At 44.2% G+C, this 24,469-nt stretch overlaps 1 protein-coding gene, 1 long non-coding RNA gene and 1 pseudogene across 3 annotated transcripts in view; 2 read left to right on the plus strand and 1 right to left on the minus strand.

The window, feature by feature from the left end:
* TMEM217B (transmembrane protein 217B) overlaps nt 1-14,574 on the plus strand; it is a 40,889-nt gene extending 26,315 nt beyond the window's left edge. Inside the window, exons 2-3 of one of the 2 annotated variants that reach the window (XM_049653354.1) lie at nt 11,844-11,918; nt 13,772-14,574. In XM_049653354.1, the coding sequence (XP_049509311.1) occupies nt 13,790-14,353 (564 nt within the window). In that variant the 5' untranslated portion in view covers nt 11,844-11,918; nt 13,772-13,789 and the 3' untranslated portion in view covers nt 14,354-14,574. The remainder of the gene's footprint in view (nt 1-11,843; nt 11,919-13,771) is intronic. The other variant, XM_049653355.1, reaches the window with a different exon arrangement.
* Nucleotides 1-24,469, minus strand: part of LOC125938294 (uncharacterized) — a 36,574-nt gene that overhangs the window by 788 nt on the left and 11,317 nt on the right. Inside the window, exon 2 of the long non-coding RNA XR_007462660.1 lies at nt 7,563-7,700. This is a non-coding gene — a long non-coding RNA (uncharacterized LOC125938294). The remainder of the gene's footprint in view (nt 1-7,562; nt 7,701-24,469) is intronic.
* Nucleotides 10,208-11,570, plus strand: LOC125938290 (cytochrome b-c1 complex subunit Rieske, mitochondrial-like; annotated as a pseudogene).

Raw genomic sequence — 24,469 nt, forward strand, 5'->3', positions numbered from 1 at the left:
TGACCCTCCCCCATTCATGCTCTATCTCTCTCTGTCTCAAAAATAAATAAACGTTAAAAAAAAAAAGTCATAAAGTATATAATTTGATAAGTTTTGACATAAGTATATCCCAGTGACATCATCACAACTGAATTCCTAAACATATCAACCCCAAAAGTTTCCTCTTAACCCCTGCTCCCTCCCCTTCCTGCAGCACCCCCTACCATCACAAGGCACGGATTTGCCATCATTATCTATTAGGTTTGCATTTTCTAGAATTTTACATATATAGAATCATACAGTATGCACCGTTTTTTTTTTTTTGTCTTGCTTCTTTCACTCAGCCTAATTCATCCATGTTGTTATGCGTATCAAGAGTTCATTCTTTAAGATTCATCCACGTTATGTGTGTTGAAAGTTCATTCTTTATCACTGAGTAGTATGCCATGGCATGAATATACCACAGTTTTTTAATCCATTTGCCCTTTGAAGGACATCTAGTGATTTGCAGTTTGGGGCAATTACAAATAGGAACACTATAAACATTTGGGGATAAGACTTTGTATAGACCTATGATTTCATTTGTCATGGATAAATACAATTTTAACTTCTTAAGAAACTAGCAGATGTTTTCCCAGAGTGGTTGTCCCATTTTATATTCCCACTAGCAGGGTATGAGAATTCTAGTCCCTCCACATGCTTGCAAGCACTTAACACAAACAATAAATTTTTCATTTTAGCCTTTCTAATGGGTATAGTGTGGTTCTCATCGTGGTTTTTGCTTGCATTTCTCTCATGACAAATGATGTTGAACATCTTTTTATGTGTTTATTTAGCATCCTTGTATCTTTTTTGGTACGGTGTCTACTCAAATCTTTCGTCTATGTTAAAAATTGAGATTACTGGGGCACCTGGGTGGCTCAGTCGTTTAAGCATCTGACTTCAGCTCAGGTCATGATCTCACAGTTTGTGGGTTCGAGCCCCATGTCGGGCTCTGGGCAGACAGCCCAGAGCCTGGAGCCTGCTTCAGATTCTGTCTCCCTCCCTCTCTGCCCCTCCCCCACTCTCACTCTGTCTCTTTGTCTCTCAAAAATAAACAAACATTAAAAAAAACTTTAAAAAAAAATTGAGGTTATTGAGCACCTGGCTGGCTCAGTTGCTAGAGCATGCAATTTTTTTTTCTTTTTTTGAGAGAGAGAGTGTGAGCATGGGCAGGGTAGAGAGAGAGATAGAAAGAAAGAGAGAGAGAATCCCAAGCAGAATCCACACAGTCATAGTGGAGCCTGATCAGGGGCTTGAACTCACAAACTGTGAGATCATGACCTGAGCTGAAATCAGGATTTAGATGCTTAACCAACTGAGCCACCCAGACACCCTGAGCATGTAACTCTTGATCTCAAGGTCATGAGTTCAAGTCTCGTGTTGGACATAGAGCCTACTTAAAAAAAAAATGAGGTTGTTTGTTTTTTTTATTACAGAGGGGTTTTTGTTTTGTTTTGTTTTGTTTTTTTATTACTCAGTTTTGGAAGTTCTTTATATTTTCTGGATACAAGTCCTTTATCATTTTTCTCCAGTTTGTGCCTTGTCTTTTCATTCACTTAGTGTCTTTTAAAGAGCAGAGATTTTCAATTTTTTAACTGAATTGAATTGAATTGAATTTTAGAGAGAGAGAGAGAGCAAGCACAAATATGGGCGGGTGCAGAGGGAGAGAGAGAAAGAAAGAGGGAAGGAGAGAGAGAGAGAGAGAGAGAGAGAGAGAGAGAGAGAGAGAGAGAATCTCAAGCAGGCTCTACACTCAGCATGGAGCCCAGGGCGGGGCTTGATCCCACAACCCTGGGATCATGACCTGAGCCAAAACCAAGATTCTGATGCTCAACTGACTGAGCCACCCAGGTGCCCTAAAGAGCAGAGATTTTTAATTTCAAAGAAGTCCAATTTATCAATTTGTTCCTTCATGGCTCACATTTTTGGTTATCATATATAGGAAATCTTTGCTTACCTCAGGATCATAATGGTTTTATGTTTTCCTCTAGAAATTTTAGCTTTCACACTTAGATATATAATCTCTCTCTCTCTCTTTTAAAGATTTTATTTTTAAGCAATCTCTACACTCAACGCAGGACTCAAAATTATAACCCTGAGATCTGCAGACTCTACCAACTGAGCCAGCCAGGCGCCCCTATAATCTCTTTTGAGATATATTTTTTATACATATGGCAAGAGATATAGATCAAAGTTCCCTTTTTTGCTCCTGGATGTCTAATTGTTCTAATATTAATTGTTGAATAGGTTATCCTTTCTCTACTGAATTGACTTTATATATACACACACACCTATTTCTGGACCCTATTTTATTCCATTCATCTATTTGTCTATCTTTATGCCAATGTCATCATGCCTTGATTATGGCAGTTTTATAAGTCTTTTTTTTTTTAATTTTTTTTTTAACGTTTATTTATTTTTGAGACAGAGAGAGACAGAGCATGAATGGGGGAGGGTCAGAGAGAGGGAGACACAGAATCTGAAACAGGCTCCGGGCTCTGAGCTGTCAGCACAGGGGCCCGATGCGGGGCTCGAACTCACGGACCGCGAGATCGTGACCTGAGCCGAAGTCGGCGCTCAACCGACTGAGCCACCCAGGCGCCCCAGTTTTATAAGTCTTTAAGTCGCATTCCTCCATCTGTATTATTTTACAAAATTGTTTTGGCCATTCTAGGTCCTTTGCATTTCCATGAACTTAGAATCAGCCTAAAATTTTTATTTTAAAAAATGCCTGCTGGGGATTTGATTGGGATTACATTAAATCTATACATCAAATTGGGGAGAACTGACATCTTAATAATATTGAGTCTTCTAACCCCTGAGAACAATATCTCTCTTCATTCACTTTTCTTTAATTTCTCTCAGCAATGCTTTGTGGTTTCAATGCATGAGTCTTTCACATCTTTCATCAGATTTATCTCTAAGAATTGTGTATCTTTTATGGTGTTGTAAATGGTATTATTTCTTAAATTTCATTTCTGGTTGTTCATTGTTAGGATATAAAAATAATTTTTTTGCCTGTTGATTTTTTTTATCCTGCAACACTGTTAAACTCACGTATTAGGCAAAGTAATGTTTTTGTGGATCTTCTGTATACTCGATCATATGGTTTGCAAATAATGACAGTTTTACTTCTCCCTCTTCTTTTCTAAATTTTTTTTAACGTTTATTTATTTTTGAGACAGAGAGAGACAGAGCATGAACGGGGGAGGGGCAGAGAGAGAGGGAGACACAGAATCGGAAGCAGGCTCCAGGCTCTGAGCCATCAGCCCAGAGCCCAACGCGGGGCTCAAACCCGCGGACCGTGAGATCGTGACCTGAGCTGAAGTCGGACGCTTAACCGACTGAGCCACCCAGACGCCCCTACTTCTCCCTCTTCTTGCCTTACAGGGCTGGCTAGCACTTCCAGGGCAATGTTGAGTAGAAGCAGAGAAGGGACATTATTTTCTTTAAGATTTTATTTTTTAAGTAATCTCTACACCAGACATGAGGCTTGAACCCACAACCCTGAGATCAAGAGTTGCATGTTCCACCAACTGAGCCAGCCAGGCACCCTGAGAAAGGACATTATTGTCTTGTTCCTGATTTTAGAGGGAAAGCACTCAGTCTTTCTCTGTTAATAATGGTGTTAGTTGTAGATTCTTCATAGATATCCTATATCACGTTGAGGAAGTTCCCTTCTATTCCAGGTTTGCTTAGGTTTTTTTATTTATTTTTTATTTTTTTATTTTTTTTATTTTTTTTTAATGTTTATTTATTTTTGAGACAGAGAGAGACAGAGCATGAACGGGGGAGGGTCAGAGAGAGGGGGACACAGAATCTGAAACAGGCTCCAGGCTCTGAGCTGTCAGCACAGAGTCCGATGTGGGGCTCGAACTCACAGACCGCGAGATCATGACCTGAGCCGAAGTCGGCTGCTTAACCGACTGAGCCACCCAAGCACCCCAGCTTAGGTTTTTTTAAAATCGGTAACAAATGCTTCATGTTGCCAAATGTTTCTTTCTACATGACATGATCATATGGTCTTTATTTTTTAGATTGTTAATATGGTAAATTACTTTCATATATTTTCAAACATTAAGCCAAACATGATATTCCTGGAATAAACTCTACTTGGTCATGCTGTATCATCTTTTTTATATACTGTGGGATTAGATTTGTTCAATTTTGTTTAGAATTTTTGAATCTATGTTCATAGGAGATGTTTGTCTGTAGTTTTCTTATAATGTCTTCATCAGGTTTTGATAGTAGAGTAATACTTGCTTCATAGAAAGAAGTATTTCTTCCTTTTCAATTTTCCTTAAGAGTTTATGTACACGGTATTTATTTCTTCCTTAAATGTTTGGTGGGATTCAGCAATGAACTTATCTGGACCTAGAATTTTCTTTTTCTTTCTTTCTTTCTTTCTTTCCTTCTTTCTTTTAGAGAGAGGGTGCAAATGAGCAAGGGGCAGCAAGAGAGGGAAAGAGATAAAATCCCATGAGGGGCAGAGAGAAAGAGAGAGAGAAAGAGAGAGAGAGAAGCAGGGCTCACCCAAAGCAGGCTTCAACCAAAGTGGGGCTCGAGCTCACCTGATGCAGGGCTCAAACTCATAAACTGTGAGATCATGACCTGAGCTGAAGTCAGATGCTTAACCAACTGAACCACCCAGGTTACCCAGGACCTGAAATTTTCTTTGTGGGAAGTATTAAACTACGAATTCAACTAAAAGAAAAACAAACAAACAAACAAACAAAAAAAACAGATATAGGACTACTGAGGTTATCTATTTCTTCTTGAGTAAGCCTTAGTAGTTTGTGTCTTTTAAGAAATTTGTCTGTTTTATCTAAACTGTAAAGTTTATTACTATAAAGCTATTCACAATATCCCCTTATTATCCTTGTAACATCTTTAGAATGTGTAGTGAGGTCATTGATCTCATTCCTGATATTGTTAATCTGTGTTTTCTCTCTTTTTCTTTTTCTGATCAGCCTGACTAGACATTTTTAAGTTTTTAATAAAATCAGCTTTTGGTTTCATTGATTTTATCTCTTCTTTTTCCTGTCTTATGTCCCATTGATTTCCACTCTGATCTTTATTATTTTCTTTCTTCTACTTTGAGTTTAATTTGTTCTTCTTACTATATCTTCTTAAGGTAGAAGCTGAGGTCATTGATTGAAGACCATATTGTTTTCTTTTTTTTTTTTTTTAAGATTTAAAGTTTACTTATTTATTTTGAGAGAGAGAAAGTGTGTGTGTGTGTGTGTGTGTGTGTGTGTGTGCGCGTGCACTGGAGGGGCCGGGAGAGAGGAGAAAGAATCTCAAGCAAGCCCTGCATTGTCTGCACAGAACCTGACACAGGGCTAAATCCCACAAACCATGAGATCATGACCTGAGCCAAAATCAAGTCGGACACTCAACCGACTGAGCTACCCAGGTGCCCCAACTTTACTTATTTTCTAATATAGTCACTTAGTACTATAAAGTTTCCCCTAAGTGCTACTTGAATGGCTTCATACAAATTTTGATATGTTGTGTTTCATTTTTAGTCAGTTAAAAACACTCTCTAATATCCTTTTGATTTTTTCTTTGATCTATGGGTTATTTATAAATGTGCTACTTTGTTTCAATACTTGGAGATTTTCCAGAAAGCTTTCCGTTATTAATTTCTAACTTATTTCAGTATAATCAGAGAACATAAATTTATTATATGAATCATTTTAAATTTATTGAAAATAGTTTTATGGTCCAGAATATGTTATATCTTGATATATGTTCCATGTGCTTTTGGAAAGAATATTTATTCTGCTATTGTTGGGTGCACTGTTCTCCAAACGTCAAGTAGATCAAGTTGGTTGATGGTATTATTCAAATCTTTTAATATATTTTCTAATTTTCTGTCTACTTGTTCTATCAATTACTGAAAGCGATGCATTGAAATCTCTGATTATAATTGTGGATTTGTCTATTTCTCTTTATAATTCTATCAGTTTTTGCTTCATGTATCTTGAAATTCTATTAGCGGGTACATAAATGTTTAGAATTGTTATATCCTTCTGACGAATTGACCCTTTTATCATTATGAAATGACTTTCTTTATCCCTGAGATTACTCTTTGCCCTGAAGTTTTCTTTATTTGATATTAATGCAGGAACTCTAATATTCTTTTAATTTGTGTTGACATGGTATATCTTTTCCCATCTTTTTATTTTTAGTCAATTTATGTCTTTATGTATGAAGTATGTTTATTATAGGCAGTAACTAGTTGGGTCTTCCTTTTTTAAAAAAAAATTTTTTGGGGGCGCCTGGTGGCTCAGTCGGTTGAGTGTCTGACTTCAGCTCAGGTCACGATCTCACGGTTTGTGAGTTTGAGGCCTGTGTCGGGCTCTGTGCTGACAGCTCAGGGCCTGGAACCTGCTTTAGATTCTGTGTCTCCCTCTCTCTCTGCTCCTCCCCTGCTCACACTCTCTCTCAAAAATAAATAAACATTTTTTTAAATTTTTTAAAATATTTATTTATTTTTGAGAGAGAGACAGAATGTGAGCAGGGAGCAGGCAGAGAGAGAGAGGGAAACACAGAATCTGAAGCAGGTCTCAGGCCCTGAGTTGTCAGCACAGAGCCCAACGCGGGGCTTGAACTCACAAACCGTGAGATCATGACCTGAGCTGAAGTCAGCTGCTTAATCAACTGAGCCACCCAGGTGGCCCCCACCAAAAAAAAATTTTTTTTAATTTTTTTAAGTAAACTCTACCCTCAACATAAGGCTTGAACTCACGGCCCTGCAATCAAGAGTTGCATGTTCTAGTGACTGAAACAGCCAGGTGTTCCTGTGTCTTCCTTTTTTATCCAATCTAACAACTTCTGCTTTTTTGTTGGAGTATTTAGATCATTTACATTTAGTAGCCATCTTGTTATTTGTTTTCTATTTGTCACACCTTTTCTCTTTTCTTTTTCCTCTTTTTTTTTTTTAACCTCCTTTTGGATTAATTTGATATTTCTATGGTTTCATTTTGTCTCCTTTGCCAACTTATTATAGATATGTAATTCTTTGTTGTGTATTATAGTGGCTGTTTTAGAGTTTATGGTATACAGCTTTAACTTAGCACAACTCCCTTCAGGTGATATTATGCTACTTCACGTGTAGTATAAGACTTTTTTTTTTTTTAATTTTTTTTTTTTTTAACCTTTATTTATTTTTGAGACAGAGGGAGACAGAGCATGAATGGGGGAGGGTCAGAGAGAGGGAGACACAGAATCTGAAACAGGCTCCAGGCTCTGAGCTGTCAGCACAGAGCCCGACGCAGAGCTCGAACTCACAGACCGTAAGATCATGACCTGAGCCGAAGTCGGCCGCTTAACCAACTGAGCCACCCAGGTGCCCCAAGACTCTTATAACAGTATACTTCCAATTTTCGTCTCCTATTTGTGCTATTGTTACCATACATTTGACTTTTATAAACCTCCTCATATATTGTTATTATCTTTCCTTAAATTATCTTTCAAAGAGCCTTAAAAAACAAGAAAAATATCTTTTTTATTTTTATATTTGCCTATGTTGTTACCATTTCCAGGGTTATTTGTTCCTTTGTATAGATCCAGATTTCTACTGGGTACCATTTTTCTTCTGCCAGAAGGACTTCCTTTAACATTTCTTGTAGTGCAGGTCTGCTGATGATTAATCCTTTCAGCTTTTTTTATGTCTGAAAAAGATTATTTCACTTTCATTTTTAAAAATTTAAATAATTTAAAAATTTTAAGCTATAGTGAAATACACATAACATAAAATTTGCCATCATAACCATTTGCTAAAAGTTTATTTATTTAGAGGTTCCTGGGTGGCTCAATCAGTTGAGCATCCAACTTCAGCTTCGGTCATCATCCCATGGTTCATGGGTTCGAGACCCACATCAGGCTCACTGCTGTCGGTCAGAGCCCACTTCGGGTCCTCTGTTCTCCTCTCTCCTTCCCCACTCAAGCTCTCTCTCTCTCTCTCTCTCAAAAGTAAAAAAACATTTTTGAAATGTTTATTTATTTATCTTGATAGAGAAAGAAGTGCACGCACACAAGTGGTGGGGGGGGGGGGCAGGCAGATAGAGAGGGAGAGAAAGAGAATCCCAAGCAGGGTCCACACCATCAGCGCAGAGACTGATGTGGGGCTTGAACTCATGAACTGTGAGATCATGACCTGAGCTGAAATCAAGAGTCAAATGTTAAACCAACTGAGCCACCCAGGCACCTCCCATCATAACCATTTTTAAGTGCCGAGTTTAATAATGTTAAGTACATTCACATTGTTGTACAACAGATCTCCAGCACTCTTTTTATCTTGCAAAAGGGAAACTCTATAACCATTAAACAACAGCTCCTCGGCCTCTCCCCTCACCCCCTGGCAACCAACATTCTGTTTTCTGTCTCTATGAATTGACTACTCTAGCTATCTCGTGTAAATGGAATAAAAAAGCCTTTGTCTTTTTTTTGAGTGGTTAATTTCACTTAGTATACCATCCTCAAGGTTCATCCATGTTGTAGCATGGATCAAAATTTTCTTCCTTTTTAAGGCTGAGTAATATCCCACTGTATGTGTATACATGTTGTTTATCCAGCTCTCTTCCCCCCACGCCCCAACAGAGCATTCAGTTCCTAATGCAGGAGTGTCCCTAAGACAGAAGCATATAATTGTCCTCACTCACGGTTCCAAAGCCGTGGCTCAGAGATTTTGGCTGGGACAGGAGAGAAGTAAGCCATAAAACAGATTGTTCACAATCTCTTCCCAAAGGAACTGGATTCATTTTCAATAGAGCATAGAGAAGTTCAAACCTAAAGACATTCTTTAAAACAGTGAAGGTTGGGGGCACCTGGGTGGCTCAGTCGGTTAAGCGTCCGACTTCGGCTCAGGTCATGATCTCACAGTCTGTGGGTTCGAGCCCTGCGTCGGGCTCTGTGCTGACAGCTCAGAGCCTGGAGACTGCTTTGGATTCTGTGTCTCCCTCTCTCTCTGCCACTCCCTGCTCTCTCTCTCTCTCTCTCTCTCTCTCTCAAAAGTAAACATTAAAAAAACAAAAAAACAATTAAAAAAAAAAACAGTGAAGGTTGTGGCAAAAGGCAATTGATAGGAGATGTGTAGCTCCAATGAAGATAGAGGCTAAACTTTAGGCCAGCTAGTTTTCAGGAGAGAACCAGAAGAAGAAATAACTAGGAGGGGACACCTGGGTGGCTCAGTTGGTTAAATGTCCGATGTTTGATTTCAGCTCAGATCATTATCTCAGTTCATGAGATAAGCCCTGCATTGGGCTCCGGGCTCTGTGCTGACAGCTGGAGCCTGCTTAGGACTCTCTCTGCCCCTCCCCCTTCACCGTGCAAGCATGCGTGTGTGTGTGTGTGTGTGTGTGTGTGTGTGTGAGAGAGAGAGAGAGAGAGAGAGAGACAGAGAGAGAGAGCAGGCTCTCTCTCGCTCTCAAAATAAATGAATAAACTTTAAAAAATAAAACAAGCAACCCAATTAGAAAAAAAAAAGAAAGAAAGAACTAAGAGAAACCCTCCTAGGGTCAGAAAAAATATCAAACACCTGCTTCTTTTTCCACTCCCCCCGCCCCACACACACCCTCAAACACTGACTTCTGAAACTATTCCTTCAGAGGAGCCCAAATTTTATTGGATTAGTCTGTAGAGCAATTTATGCCCTAGGGCATTATTGAAAACAATAGAGCAATCAGCCAGAGATTAGTGAATTTTAACAACTAAGGCATGGCTGGAGAAAGAGGAAAGACAGCACTTCCAAAACCATTGTCATCCTAGAGTGACTGTGGGCATACCCTAAGCTGCACCTCCCTGACAAACAATATCAGAAGCTTCACACTGTGGGATATTGGGGTGCAGGGGAGAATATAGTTTACCAAAGTAATCCAGCCAGTCACTAAACAAGTAAACAAGCAAATAACAAGCCTAGGGGAGGGTTGGGGCATCCCATTACCCAGAGTTGCTACAGTATATTGTCTACAATGTCCACTTTCCACCATGTCTTACATCGCACACAAAAATAAACTCAAAATGGATGAAAGACCTAAATGTGAGACAGGAAACCATCAAAACCCAAGAGAAGAAAACAGGCAACCACCTCTTTGACCTCAGCCGCAGCAATTTCTTGCTCAACACGTCTTTGAAGGCAAGGGAAGTAAAAGCAAAAGTGAACTATTGGGACCTTGTTAATATAAACAACTTCTGCACTGCAAAGAAACAACAAAACTAGGGGCGCCTGGGTGGCTCAGTCAGTTAAGCGTCTGACTTTGGCTCAGGTCATGATCTCGGGGTCCGTGAGTTCGAGCCCCAAGTCGGGCTCTGTGCTGACAGCTCAGAGCCTGGAGCCTGCTTCCGATTCTGTGTCTCCCTCTCTCTCTGACCCTCCCCGTTCATGCTCTGTCTCTCTCTGCCTCAAAAATAAATAAAACGTTAAAAAAAAAAAGAAACAACAAAACTATAAGGCAGCCAACGGAATGAGAGAAAATAATTTGCAAATGATCTATCGTACAAAGGGTTAGTATCCAAAATCTATAAAGAATTTACCAAACTCGCCTGTGACCCACCGGCTCGGCGTTCGGAGCAGCTGTCGCCATGTTGTCGGTGGCCACCCGTTTGGGCTTGTTCGCGCCCGTCCTATGGGCCACGTCCCGCGGGGTGGCGAGCACGTTGCGGCCTCTGGTTCAGGCTTCGGTGCCCGCCACCCTGGAGCCGCCAGTGCCGGACGTGAAGCGGCCCTTCCTGTGCCAGGAGTCGCCTCCGTGGGCCTCAATGTCCCTGCTTCTGTCCGTTATCCCCACACAGACATCAGAGTGCCTGACTTGTCTGACTATCGACGCACCAAAGTGTTAGATGGTACAAAGTCTTCAAAAGAGAGCAGTGAGGCTAGAAAAGGTTTCTCCTATTTGATAACCGCAACAACGAGTATAGGTGTCGCATACGCTGTCAAGAATGTCGTCTCCCAGTTTGTTTCCAGCATGAGTGCTTCTGCTCACATGTTGGCCGTGTCGAAAATCGAAATCAAGCTCTCCGATATTCCAGAAGGCAAGAACATGGCTGCCCAATGGAGAGGAAAACGGATGTTTGTGCGTCATAGAACCAGGAAGGAAATTGAGCAGGAAGCCGCAGTTGAAGTGTCCCAGTTGGGGGACCCACAGCATGATTTAGATCGAGTAAAGAAAAACCTGAACGGGTTATCCTGATAGGTGTTTGCGTTCATCTTGGTTGTGTACCCATTGCAAATGCAGGAGATTTTGGTGGTTATTACTGCCCTTGCCATGGGTCACACTATGATGCTTCTGGCGGGATCAGGAAGGGGCCTGCACCTCTCAGTCTTGAAGTTGCCTCATATGGGTTCACCAGTGATGACATGGTGATTGTTGGTTAGAGATCTGGACTCAAGTCCAAGGCTCCTTTCAGTCGTCTTGTCACCTCAGAAGACCTATGAGCAAGCCTTCTATACTTAAGTGAGTTGATTTGAAATATTTAAGAATTGCTAATAATGTATTTGCAAACATTAACGTGAAGTAAATTGGGGCGCCTGGGTGGCTCAGTCGGTTAAGCTTCCGACTTCGGCTCAGGTCACAATGTTCATGGGTTTTAGTCCCTCATGAGGCTTGCTGTTGTCAGCGCAGAGCCCGCTTCAGATCCTCTGTCCCCTCTCTCTCCGCCCCTCCCCCACTTGTGCTCTCAAAACAAAATTTAAAAAAAAGAAGAAAGAAAGCCTCCCCTGATTTTCATTCTGGATTAGATCTTTTTTTTTTTTTTAAGTTTATTTTAATTGCAGTTAATTAACACAGGGTGTTATATTTGTTTCTGGTGTACAATAGAGTGATCTGGATTAGATCTTGCTACATGTTGAGGACGTTGGACCACCTCCTCCGTGGCATTTATCACAACGCATCGTAAGTTTTCCTTAAAAACATCGAAAACATTTTATTCACATTTTGTTTTTTGTCTAGCTTCCTCACTAGAATGTTTACCTGTGCCAAGCTCAGTATCCAGCACATAGTTAATGCTCAGTACGTGTTTGCTGAGTGAATGCTGAATGACTAAAATGGGCCAGAGGAACAGGACAGGAGGCAGAAAGGGAAGTCAGGCAGTTTTTATGGTGACCGTGGGACAGCGTTAAAGGCTAAGCCCAAGGCTGGGGTAGCAGGGACAAAGAACCAAGGGGATTTACAAAGACAAGCCTTGAAATCTGCAAAACAGTCTTAAACCAAGGGAAGACACCTGTGTGGCTTGGGGCCTTCCTTTTGAATGATGCAGGAGAGTACCCCTCTGGAAGCTGTTCTGTGGGCAGGGACAATGGGAGGTTTGCTCGGCGGGGGCAGGGAAGGATCAGTGCAGTTCTCCACCAGCCAGCACAAAGCTTCTCCCACCCTACCTGGGAAACCACTGGGGCCTGGAGTGCAGCAAGAGGTTCGTGTACCAAGGACTAAACTCTGGAGACACACGGAGTTGGGAGGATAGTGGGGAATAAGGTACAAGAATATTTGGGATGACCTTGAAAAACATTATGCTAGAGTTGCCTGCGTGGCTCAGTCGGCTAAGAGTCCGACTTCGGCTCAAGCCACGATCTCACGGTTCGTGAGTTTGAGCCCTGTGTCAGGCTCTGTGCTGACAACTCCAAGCTCGGAGCCTGGAGCCTGCTTTGGTTTCTGTCTCTGTCTCTCTGCCCCTCCCCCACTGGCACACTGTCTTTCTCTCTCAAATATAAACATTTAAAAAACTAATTAAAGGGGGTGGCTCAGTCGGCTGGGTGTCCGACATCAGCTCAGGTCATGATCTCGTGGTTTGTGAGTTTGAGCCCCGCATGGGGCTCTGTGGCTGACAGCTCGGAGCCTGGAGCCTGCTTCAGATTCTGTGTCTCTCCCTCTCTCCACCCCTCCCATCCTCATGCTCTGTTTCTCTGTCTCTCAATAATAAACATTAAAAAAAAATAAAATGTTAAAAATAATTAATTAATTAATTTTTAAAAAGAAGCAAAATATGCAACATGAAATAAGGCGGGCACAAAAGTGTATGATTGCACTTCTATGAGGTGCCTGGAGTAGTCATAATTCACAGAGACAGAAAGTAGATTGGTGGTTAGCAGGGGCTGGGGGTAGGGGAATGGGGAGTTAGCATTTTCTAGGTACAAGACTTTTTCTTGGGGGATATATAAAAGTCTGAAGATGGATGGTGGTGATGGTCGCACAACAATGTGAATGTACTTAATGGCATTGAACTGCACACCTGCAAAGGGCCAAAGTGGTAAAAATTATGTTATGTATATTTCACTACAATAGAACAATTGCACTGACCAAACAAACAAAAACAAAAAAAATCAGGGGTCATTCCAGGCCCCCATTCAAGGAGCCATGCCAGTTTTCTGACTTCACAGAAACAAATATCCCAGAGCTGCCTTCATCATCATTCCAGATACAGGAGCCTCCTAATTCCCACAAGCCTGGCACTGACAGGAGCATGCTTTTTGCCCCCTTAAAGCATAGCTGCCTCTGAAACAGCAGAGCTGTGAGCTATCCCAGGGGTATCCTGGGCCAACGACGCCCTCAATTCCCAGTGACTTGGTCGCCTATAGCTAGTCACGTCAGAGCAGGGGCCAGACGCCCATGTCCCTTGACCTCTGGCCCACTGCCTATCCATATACCAATCTTACTCTTAGCTCTCTTCCATTTACATCCGGGGGCTCAAGGAATTTGTCTAGGGTTACCTCTACCACCATATCATTTATCTCCATTTTTTTCCCCTGCAGCAGGTGCTGTGATAAAACATGTATAAAACGAACAACAAGACGGTCTCCCTCGTGGTGGGCATCTTCTCTCTCCTTAACACCATCCAGTTCCTCATCTTTGAGTTGAACCACATTACGTACTTTGGCTACGAGGACAAAGTCAGTATCTACATGGACACAAACTCTGAGCTGGTGTCTTGGGTCATGATCCACAAGAGGGGCATCAACGTCATCTCATCCACCATCACCCTCGTGTTCAGCGTGTTGCTTCTCTATTGCATCCGCGTGAACAACTACGTGGGGCTGCTGTGCTATGCCCTGTGGATCATCACGTATGAGCTCATCAGTGTCTCCGTGACCGTGATCATCAACGGCATCATCAAAGATGAGTTCAAGGAGGTGACGTACCTCTACCTGATCTTCCAAATCTCCCGTATGCTTCTGCACTTCTTCTCTCTGCCTTTTGTCACCAAGTATACCTACGTCCTTTACAAGGACCCCAAAATTTCAGTTAAAATAGGCCGCCACAGGCACTCCTCCATCAGTACTGTCGATTCGTGGCAGCCTGTCGGGCTGAGAACCTTGTACCGCAAGTTAAACTGAACTGTGCCAGGAAGGAGAGAAATAAATAAACAGTGCTCCCCAGCGATAGCTCCCCTTTTCCCTGCTTGCCTTCTGTTGCTTCTGCTTACCTTTTCAGGGTCCTTGAGTTTTATGCACCTAAGAGTATTCTTGGGGGAGGGACGTTTGCATGGATCAATTATTGTGCATGTGTGTATTTGTGACTTGTTTTAGCCTTTAATTATATTCTGCCTTTGCTCTTACTTAGCCGTCTCAGTATATGCCATTACTTCTCATGGTCCCCTCCTCCCTGTGTGTCCCTAGTTTCTAATTTTTCTCTTGCAGATTGTCTCACCCATGCCTGGTTCTGCTGAGGTTTTTTTTGTTTTTTTGTTTTGTTTTGTTTTGAGTAGTGCTTATCCTGTAGAACTTTCTGTGCCGATGGAAATGTTCTATATCTGTGCTGTCCACTAGTCACAAAGTTACTAAACACTGGGAACGTGGCTATTTCAACCCAGGGATCAATTAAAATTTTTTTTCCCATTTTAAGTAATTTCAACTTCAATAGCCACACGTGGCTGGCGCCTGGCTACCATACTGGAGAGCACAATAATCTGGACCTTCATTTTGCTCCTGCATATAATCGTAGAAAGAATCCCTTTCCAGCTTCATGCATCACTCTGCTTTTCTCTTACTTTTCAGAAAGAAATTCCTCGTGTTGGGCCATACATGGCAAGAAGAATCCTCATTTTTAAAAGCTCCAGGATTTTTTCATTTTAAGCACTATTGACATTTTGGACAGGATAATTCTATCCTGTAGGGGCTGTTCTATGCATTGGTGGATGTTTAGCATCTGTGACCTCTACCCATTAGATGCCAGGAGCATCCCCCCTATCCTTGTGACAACCAAAAATATCTCTAGACATTGACAAATGTTCCCTGGGGAGCAAAATCGCCCCCCGTTGAGAACCACTATTTTATTTTATATTTTTTTCAAGTTTATCTTTTTTGGTAATCTCTACAGCTAACATGGGGCTTGAACCCGAAACCCCAAGATCAAGAGTCCCACACTCTTCTAACTGAGCCAGCCAGGTGTCCTGAGAACCACTGTTTTACCATACACCCCAGCGTTGAGAGCTGCTATGTCACTACTATTAACTCTCTTTTACTGAGAGCCCTTTACATTCACTGCCTGGTGTACCTTTAACGCTAACGCTCCCATTTTATGGTTTGATGAAACGGAGACTCAGGGTGCTTAAGGGATGTGATCAAGGTCACACAGTGGCTAAAGCCGGATTTGAATCTAGATCATCTGACCGTCTACACAATGTCCTACTTGGTTCCCTGAAACAGTCTTATCTTCACCAAGATAAAAAAGAGGGACCTCCTTTTAGAGCATTTGCTTTTCGCTCAAAAAAATGTTGGGGGTGAGGGGTACCTGGGTAGCTCAGTTGGTTAGGCGTCCAACTTTTGATTTCAGCTCAGGTCATGACTTCACAGTTCTGAGATCAAGCCCCAAGTAGGGCTCTGCACTGACGATGCTGAGCCTACTTGAGATTCTCTCTCTCCCCCTCTCAGCCCCTCTCTCACTTGCAATCTCTTTCTCTCAAAATAAATAAACATTAAGAAAAATGTTGTAAGTGAAATCAAGGGACACTTCTTTTTTTGAGAGACAATGAGAGGGCACAAGTGGGGGGTGGGGCAGAGAGAGAAAGAGAGCAAGGGACAGAGAGAGAGAGAGAGAGAGAGAGAGAGAGAAGGGGGCTGCCGGAGGAGGGGGTTCTTGTTTACCTGAAGTGGGACTCAAACTCACAAACTGTGAGATCATGACCTGAGCTGAAGTCAGATGCTGAACGACTGAGCCACCCAGCGCCCAAGGGACACATTTATTTTAACCACACTCCTCCAAACCAGGAGCATAACGACAGTAGCCCACTTTTACCAAACACTTAATAAATGCCTGGTGCTACTCGGAGAACTCATTAAATTCTTCCCACCACCCTACCCCGTCACAGACTTGGATCCAAACCAGTTCCCAAAATGTCCACCAGATGGCAGTCAGTCATAAGCTTTTGCTTCGCGCTGTTCGCCTTCCCAGCCAGTCCTCTAAGTGGGGATGATGAGGGATTTGGGGAGCCTCAACCTGATAACTGAGGACTAACAGTGTGCATCCCCGCCCTAGTCTCACAAAGCACGTCTTGACTGGTACCAGATAATAAAAAATAAAACATGGGCTGACAACAGGCTCTAATCCCCCCTTCCCAGCTGGGGTGGCGGTGGGGAGGTTGGGAGACCCGAGACCTCGGTGTGCAGAAGAGGTGGAGAGGGAAGCCAAGTTCCAAGAATCAGCTCAACTCAGAGTTACCTGGTGCAGGAAAGCTTAAGATGCTCAGATACAAGGCTGTGCGCCCCTCTACACCAGGACTCCTCGGAAGCGCCGTTCTGTCCGCCTCCCGCTTCCCCGGTCCCAGCTTCCCATTCTCTCTAGAACCCCCTCCACTCCACCGAGTCTGTTCCTGTTAAGGTGGTCTCCACACTGCCCAGTCCTGAGCTCAGCCTTCTCTTGCTAGACCTCTCCATGGCTTTTGACCAACTGATACCTCCCGGACCTGCAAACAGCTTTTTCTCACCAGGACCATCACTCTCCATTCACCACCTGCCTCACTGGCCTTCATCTCCCTGACCTTCAAACATTGGAAATGCTTCCTGTCATCCTTCTGATTTCCTTTCTCACCATCGTCCTCCCTCCCTCTGCTCCAGCCACACTGGCCTCCTTGCAGTTCCTCCTACACGCCCAGCACACTCTAGCCTCAGGGCCTTTGCACCCGTTGTTCCTTCAGTCTGGAATGTTCTCACTCCAGGTATCCAATAGCTTCCTCTCTTTCTTTCAGGTGTCTGCTCAAAAGTCATCAGAGACGCTTTCCCTACTGACCTAGGAACCCAGCCCCTCCCCACTCCCTCCCTCTGTAACCCACTTACCCTGGTTTATTTTTTCCATAACACATCGCCTGACTTACTATAGTTAACCTCCACTGCCCCCCAAAATATGAGGGCCATATTTTCCTCATCGCTGTTTTCCCAGCACCTAGAACGACACCTGGCGCATACATGTGCTCCACAAATATTTGTGAAACGGGGGCACCTGGGTGACTCCGTCGGTTAAGCATCCGACTCTTGATTTCAGCTCAGGTCATGATCTCACGGTCGTGGGATCGAACCCCACATCAGGCTCTGCACTAGGCATGGAGCCTGCTTAAGATTCTCCCTCTCTCTCCCTCTCTCCCTCCACACCCCGTCCCTTGTGCGCACACACACACTCTCTCTCACTCTAAAAAAGCATTGTGAATGAGTGGACAGACCCTCAGCAGCATAGAATGAGCCATTTTTGCCAGCTTCCCCCATGGTGGTTATAGCAGGCGGGCCAGTGAGGAGCAAATTCTTATGCCCTTCAGCCTGCTCTTCCTGCTCCTTTCTTCTCTCACTCCCTTCTGGAGTCTGCAGATAGTTGCAGGTGGGAAATACTCACAAGGGATATGATTTCAGCTTCCTTGTCCCTCTCCTTCTTCCCTCTTTTCCTTTGCACCAGCTGCTGATCCTAGAAACACCACCCCATCTTCCAGCTCACCTCACCAAGCCTACAACAAGCCTTTTGAACAGTGCAGGTGTCCCTGGGAAGGGTATATTCTGAGAGCTGTCACCATCACCTCCTTATCTCCCCTCGGCCCCCGCCCCCATGAAGATCTCTGGCCTTCCATCCCCCCCTGCTTTACGAGGTTTGCTGAGTGCCTACTGTTGTAGCAGGCCCTGAGCCAGGAACTGGGAAATACCCTAGAAAGTAAGATACAGCCCACATTTCAAGAGGCTGACAGCCTCGGGAGGGCTGAGTCACTCAGGGCCATTTGGATCCATAAGATGGGTGCTGAGGGAAGCACTGGGGGGACCGTCGGAGGAGGCCTAATTCTTGGAGACTGGAGAATCAGGGAAGTCTTCCTGGAGGAGGAGACATTTAAGCTGCAGCTGGAAGAGAGCCCTGAGAAGGGAGGGGAAGAAAAGGAAAGGTGGCAGCCTGAGAAGGTGCAGACACCCCGGGATAGTAGAGCTACCCCAGGGTGAAGGAAGCTACTCTGTGTGGGAGATGATGGTGTCAGGAGGAAGCAAGCAGACATGAACTTCCCCAGAGAGAAGAGGGTCTCCCCTTTTCCCACGGCCTCTGCTGGCTGCTCCCAGAAGGCGTTCGCTCTTAAGTACACAACCACTGAATATTTCTGAGCACCGTTCCCACCTCATTGCTGTCACCTATAACTCCAAGTTTCCCCTAGCAGCCATGTCCTACAGACTTCATTCTGCGTCCACTTCTCCCCATCTGTTTCGAGATGTGTCAATGTTTCCATCTGTTTGACTTCTTTTTTCCCCAGGATCTAGGTTTCCATTTCGTTTGCCTCCTTTCCCCTAGAACTGCCCACATTGATTGCTACTGTCCTCAGCCTTCAAAGCTCTTTTTTCCCTTTCTTTGGTCTCTCCTGACAGCCAGTCTCTACGTATCGTCTGATGCTTTGCTGTTTTTTCCAATTCATTTGGCCACCGGACAAGAGGTTAATGAAGGCCTCTGAGAGCCAGGCCCTGACTCTCAAGACAGCCTTTCCCGTGGGTGAGCGGCTCAGCGAAACTCTCCTCAGCTTCCTTTCTCTTCTCTTCCATCCCCTCACCAGTTGTTAGTAAAATAACTTGTTTAAATCCTTAAATTGGGGCACCTGGGGGCGCCTGGGTGGCTCAGTATTTGAGAGTCCGACTTCGGCTCAGGTCATGATCTCACGGTTCGTGAGTTCGAGCCCTGCATCAGGCTCTGTGCTGACAGCTCGGAGCGTGTAGCCTGCTTCAGATTCTGTGTCTCCCTTTCTCTGCTCCTCCCCCACCCATGCTCTATCTCTCTCTGTCTCTCAAAAATAAATAAACATTAAAAAATAATAATAAATAATAATAAAAAAATAACTTACATGTTAAAGACATAAAAAGGTCAAAGAAATGCCCAGGCTTTATGCTCTTCTAAAATTTGCTTCTGACTCCTACCAACACTGCCTTTCCTCTTCAGAAATACATCCCAAAAGGGGCAACACTAGAGGGCATCTTATTTAAAAGATGTTTGGGGGGGCGCCTGGGTGGCTCAGTCGGTTGGGCGTCCGACTTCGGCTCAGGTCATGATCTCACGGTCCGTGAGTTCGAGCCTCGCGTCGGGCTCTGGGCTGATGGCTCAGAGCCTGGAGCCTGCTTCAGATTCTGTGTCTCCCTCTCTCTCTGCCCCTCCCCCGTTCATGCTCTGTCTCTCTCTGTCCCAAAAATAAATAAACGTTAAAAAAAAATTTTTTTTAAAAGATTAAAAAATAATAATAATAAAATTAAAAAAAAAATAAAAGATGTTTGGGGGCACCTAGTTGGCTCAGTCAGTGGAGCATGAGACTCTTGACCTTAGGTTTGTGAGTTCGAGCCCCACATTGGGTGTAGGGATTACTTCATAATAAAATCTTTAGGGATGCCTTGGTGGCTCAGTTGGTTGAGCATCTGACTCTTGATTTTGGCTCAGGTCATGATCCCAGGGTCCTGGGATCGAGCCCCTTGTCGGGTTCCATGTTGAGCATGGAACCTGCTTAAGATTCTCTCTCTTTCTCTGCCCCTCTGCCTCTCTCTCTCTCTCTCTCTCTCTCTCTCAAATAAAAGAATAAATAAAATCTTTTTTTTCTTTTTACATTTTTTTTTTTAATGTTTATTTATTTTTGAGACAGAGAGAGACAGAGCATGAACAGGGGAGGGGCAGAGAGAGAGGGAGACACAGAATCTGAAACAGGCTCCAGGCTCTGAGCTGTCAGCACAGAGCCCGATGCGGGGCTTGAACTCACGGACCGCGAGATCGTGACCTGAGCCGAAGTCGGCCACTTAACCGACTGAGCCACCCAGGCGCCCCAATAAAACAAAATCTTTAAACAAATAAACACAACCTTAAAATAAAATAAAAATAGGATACTTGGTTTTTCTCTTGCCCCAACAGCGTGACACTGACAAGACATAGTCTATGAATGATGCAGAGAATGAAACTTGAGCAGTCCTGCTTCTCAGAGTTTTAGGGGAACAGATGATCCTTTTCAGAGGGATTGGGAGAAAGCAATTATAAAAAGTGCCCAAGCAACTAGAAAGCCTCTCAATTCTGAAAGTGACCTTTGCAGCTCCAAAGCTTCCCTAGCTCTTTGCCTCTTCCTCTGCCCAGGCTGAGCTCCCGCCAGCCACCCTGAACTCAGCCCAACCCCACCTGCTCTACCCTCTGACCCAGGGATAGCTTGCGTTTTCTGGACGAACTGAGGCGATTTTATCTAGCATTGTGTCACCCTTGTACAGTCACCACCCTCTTGGGGCGCCTGGCTGGCTCAGTCGGTAGACCATGCAACTCTTCTTTTCTTTTTAATGTTTCTTTATTTTTGAGAGAGAGCGCATGAGCAGGGGAGGGGCAGACAGAGAGGGGGACAGAGGAGCCGAAGCAGGCTCTGTGCTGAGAGTAGAAAACCCGATGCGGGGCTCAAACTCACGAATTGTGAGATCATTACCTGAGCCGAAGTTGGACGCTTGCCCAAGGCTCCCAGGTGCCCCAGAGCATGCAACTCTTAATCTCAGGTTCCTGTGCTCAAGCCACATATTGGGTATGGGGCCTACCATAAAAAATAAATAACTAACCACCCTCCTTCCCTACCTTTGGCCATCCTGGAACACACCTATGCTTCCTAAACACTCTCTTTCTTTTCTTTCTTTTTTCTTTCTTTCTTTCTTTCTTTCTTTCTTCCTTCCTTATTTTTTTACTTTTTAAAATTTACATCCAAATTAGTTAACATCTAGTGCAACGATTTCAGTAGATTCCTTAATGCCTCTTATCCATTTAGCCCATTCCCCTCCCACCACCCCTCCAGCAACCCTCAGTTTGTTCTCCGTATTTATGAGTCTCTTATGCTTTGTCCCCCTCCCTGTTTTAATATTATTTTTGTTTCCTTTCCCTTATGTTCATCTGTTTTGTCTCTTAAAGTCCTCATATGAGTGAAATCATATGATTTTTGTCTTTCTCTGACTAATTTCACTTAGCATAATACCCTCCAGTTCCATCCACGTAGTTGCGAATGGCAAGATTTCATTCTTTTTGATCGCCGAGTAATACTCCATTGTATGTATATACCACATTTTCTTTATCCATTCATCCATCGATGGACATTTGGGCCCTCTCCATACTTTGGCTACTGTTGATAGTGCTGCTATAAACATGGGGGTGCATGTGTCCCTTCAAAACAGCACACCCGTATCCCTTGGATAAATGCCTAGTAGTGCAATTGCTGGGTTCTTTCTTTCTTTCTTTCTTTCTTTCATTTCATTTATTCAGTCACCAAAATGCATGGTTTGCCAACTATATGCTGGGGCATTGTGTGAGAAGTGAGGCAAAAACGAAAAATGAGACGCAGTCCTGGCTGTGAATCAAGGAGAGACATGTTGGGGCACCTGGGTGACTCAGTCAGTTAAGTGTCCGACTTGGACCCACGTCGTGATCTCACAGTCCATGATTCTGAGCCCCACGTTGGGCTCTGTGCTGACAGCTCGGAGCCTGGAGCCTGCTTCGGACTCTGTGTCTCTGTCTCTCTCTCTCTTTCTCTGCCCCTCCCCTGCTCACACTCTGTCTCTCTCTCTTAAAAATAAATAAACATTAACAACTACAACAAAAAAGATGGGGCGCCTGGGTGGCTCAGTTGGTTGAGCGTCCGACTTCAGCTCAGGTCATGATCTCGAGGTCTGTGAGTTTGAGCCCCGTGTCGGGCTCTGTGCCGACAGCTAGGAGCCTGGAACCTGCTTCGGATTCTGTGTCTCCCTCTCTCTCTGCCCTTCCCCTGCTCACGCTCTCTCTCTCTCTCTCTCTCAAAAATAAATAAACATTAAAAAATTAAAAACAGGGGCGCCTGGGTGGCTCGGTCGGTTGAGCGTCCGACTTCGGCTCAGGTCATGATCTCATGGTCCGTGAGTTCGAGCCCTGCATCGGGCTCTGTGCTGACAGTTCAGAGCCTGGAGCCTGTTTCCGATTCTGTGTCTCCCTCTCTCTCTGCCCCTCCCCTGTTCATGCTCTGTCTCTCTCTGTCTCAAAAATAAATAAACATTAAAAAAAATTAAAAACAAAAAGAAGAGGGACATGTGAGGAAGTTATTACAACATTATATGATAAATCGGGTAATGGAGGTAAGTGCAAAGTGCTATGTTATCTCTGTTTCTCAGTGGTTCGTTCAACAAATGTTTGTTAAGCACATGCTATGCTACACATCAGGCTCTGTTCGAGATGTTGGAGCTTCGGGGAGAAGAAAACAGATAAAGTTCCTCTCCTCATGAAACTTATATTCTAAGGAGGGAAGACAAGGGATAAGCAAGTGAACATGCAAGTACCTACAATAATTTCAGGGGCACCCGGCCAGCTCAGTCAGAAGAACATGCGATTCTTGATCTCAGGGTTCTGAGTTCAAGCCCTACGTTGTGTGTAGAGATTATTTACAAATAAAATCTTTAAAAATAAAAAAATAACGATAACGATTTCAGCCAGTGATGGGTGCTAAGAAAATGAAATGAGGTGACATGATAGAGCTTCATCCCAGATAGTGAGACTTAGCCAGTCCTAGCATTGCAGCCTCTTATGATTGAATGTTTCAGGAACAGGTCCAAGACCCAGTGGAGGGGGGCATCTAGGGGGCCTCCGAGTAAGGAATGTCTCTATGGAGAAGTGATGCTTAACAGGACTTGGACAATCAGTGGGAAGGGCGTTCCAAGCAGAGGGAACAGCAAATGCAAAGTTCTAAGCAGGGGGAGCAAATTTAGTGTGTGCAAAGACCAGTCAAAAAGCCAGTGACTAGAGCACAGCGGGTGACAGCCTGGAGGATATGGTGGCTCAACTGGTCCTGTGTTCCTTTCAACTGCTCTGGCGTGCCTCCCTGTGTCTCAGAGTGGAAACCTAACACCCAACGTTCCAGACTCCCTTGCAGCTACAGTCCTGGAGACTGGCCACGGAGTGTGAACTTGAGAAGGTAGGAGTGTGACAGAGGGTGTGGGGGTCAGGCAAAATGGGTGAAGGCGAGTGGGAGATACAGGCTTCCAGTTATGGAATGGATAAGTCACGTGAACAAAAAGCCCATGGACTAGAACCAACGATATTGTAATAGCGATCTATGATGGCAGACGGCAGCTATGTTGTGATGAGCGCAGCATAATGTATCAACTTGTCGAATCACTATGTTGTACACTTGAAACTAAATGTGCCGTGTCAACTGTACTCAAATATACCAGAAGTGAGGCAGAGGCCATGCTCCTGCCGCCATTAATTTGCCACTGGCAATGGGGTAATGTGTGGAAACCCTCTCTCTCTGCAGCCACCTTCCAGGGTTTGGTCAGTAGCCTTGGTATCTGCTGTAACTTCCTGATCCCTGGGTTACAGCTGTGGTGTTTCCTGAAAATCAACAGTGCCAAGGGTGGCCCTGTTTCCCACTTTAACGAGGGGGCAACGGCAACCGCTCTCCCAGGGGGGCGGTTCGGCACTGTTATTCCAGGAGTCATCCCAGAGGCCCAGCCCGAAACCTCTTGCACCCTTCCAAAGATTGTGAAGGAACCGATTCCTTATATTCAATCCCTTCCTGCCTCAAATACCCGTGGGGGTCTCCAGTTTCCTGCAGCTGATCCTGATCCTTGGGAGGCCCAGCTCTGCCCCTCGGGAGACCCCTCTGTTACACAGACAAGCACCTGTCTACCTCTGCCCACTGTTTCCCAGCCAACTCCACGCTTGTAACAAAACATTTCCCCTCACTCCCTCAGGGTAGTTCAGACTTGGTCAAAGAATTGTTGCAGTCTAGGGGCGTCTGGGTGGCTCAGTTGGTTAAGCATCCGACTTGGGCTCAGATCATGATTTCACGGTTCGTGGGTTCGAGCCCCACGTCGGGCTCTGTGCTGACGGCTCAGAGCCTGGAGCCTGCTTTGGATTCTGTGTCTCCCTCTGTCTCTGTCCCTTTCCTGCTCACACTCTGTCTCTCAAAAATAAGTAAACATTAAAAAATTGTTGGCAATCTTAATAAACAAGTCCACAAGTTTTCCTTTGTCTGCCACGCTTGT

This window comes from Panthera uncia (assembly GCF_023721935.1).
Source record: "Panthera uncia isolate 11264 chromosome B2 unlocalized genomic scaffold, Puncia_PCG_1.0 HiC_scaffold_24, whole genome shotgun sequence".
Classification (NCBI taxonomy): Eukaryota; Metazoa; Chordata; class Mammalia; order Carnivora; family Felidae; genus Panthera; species Panthera uncia.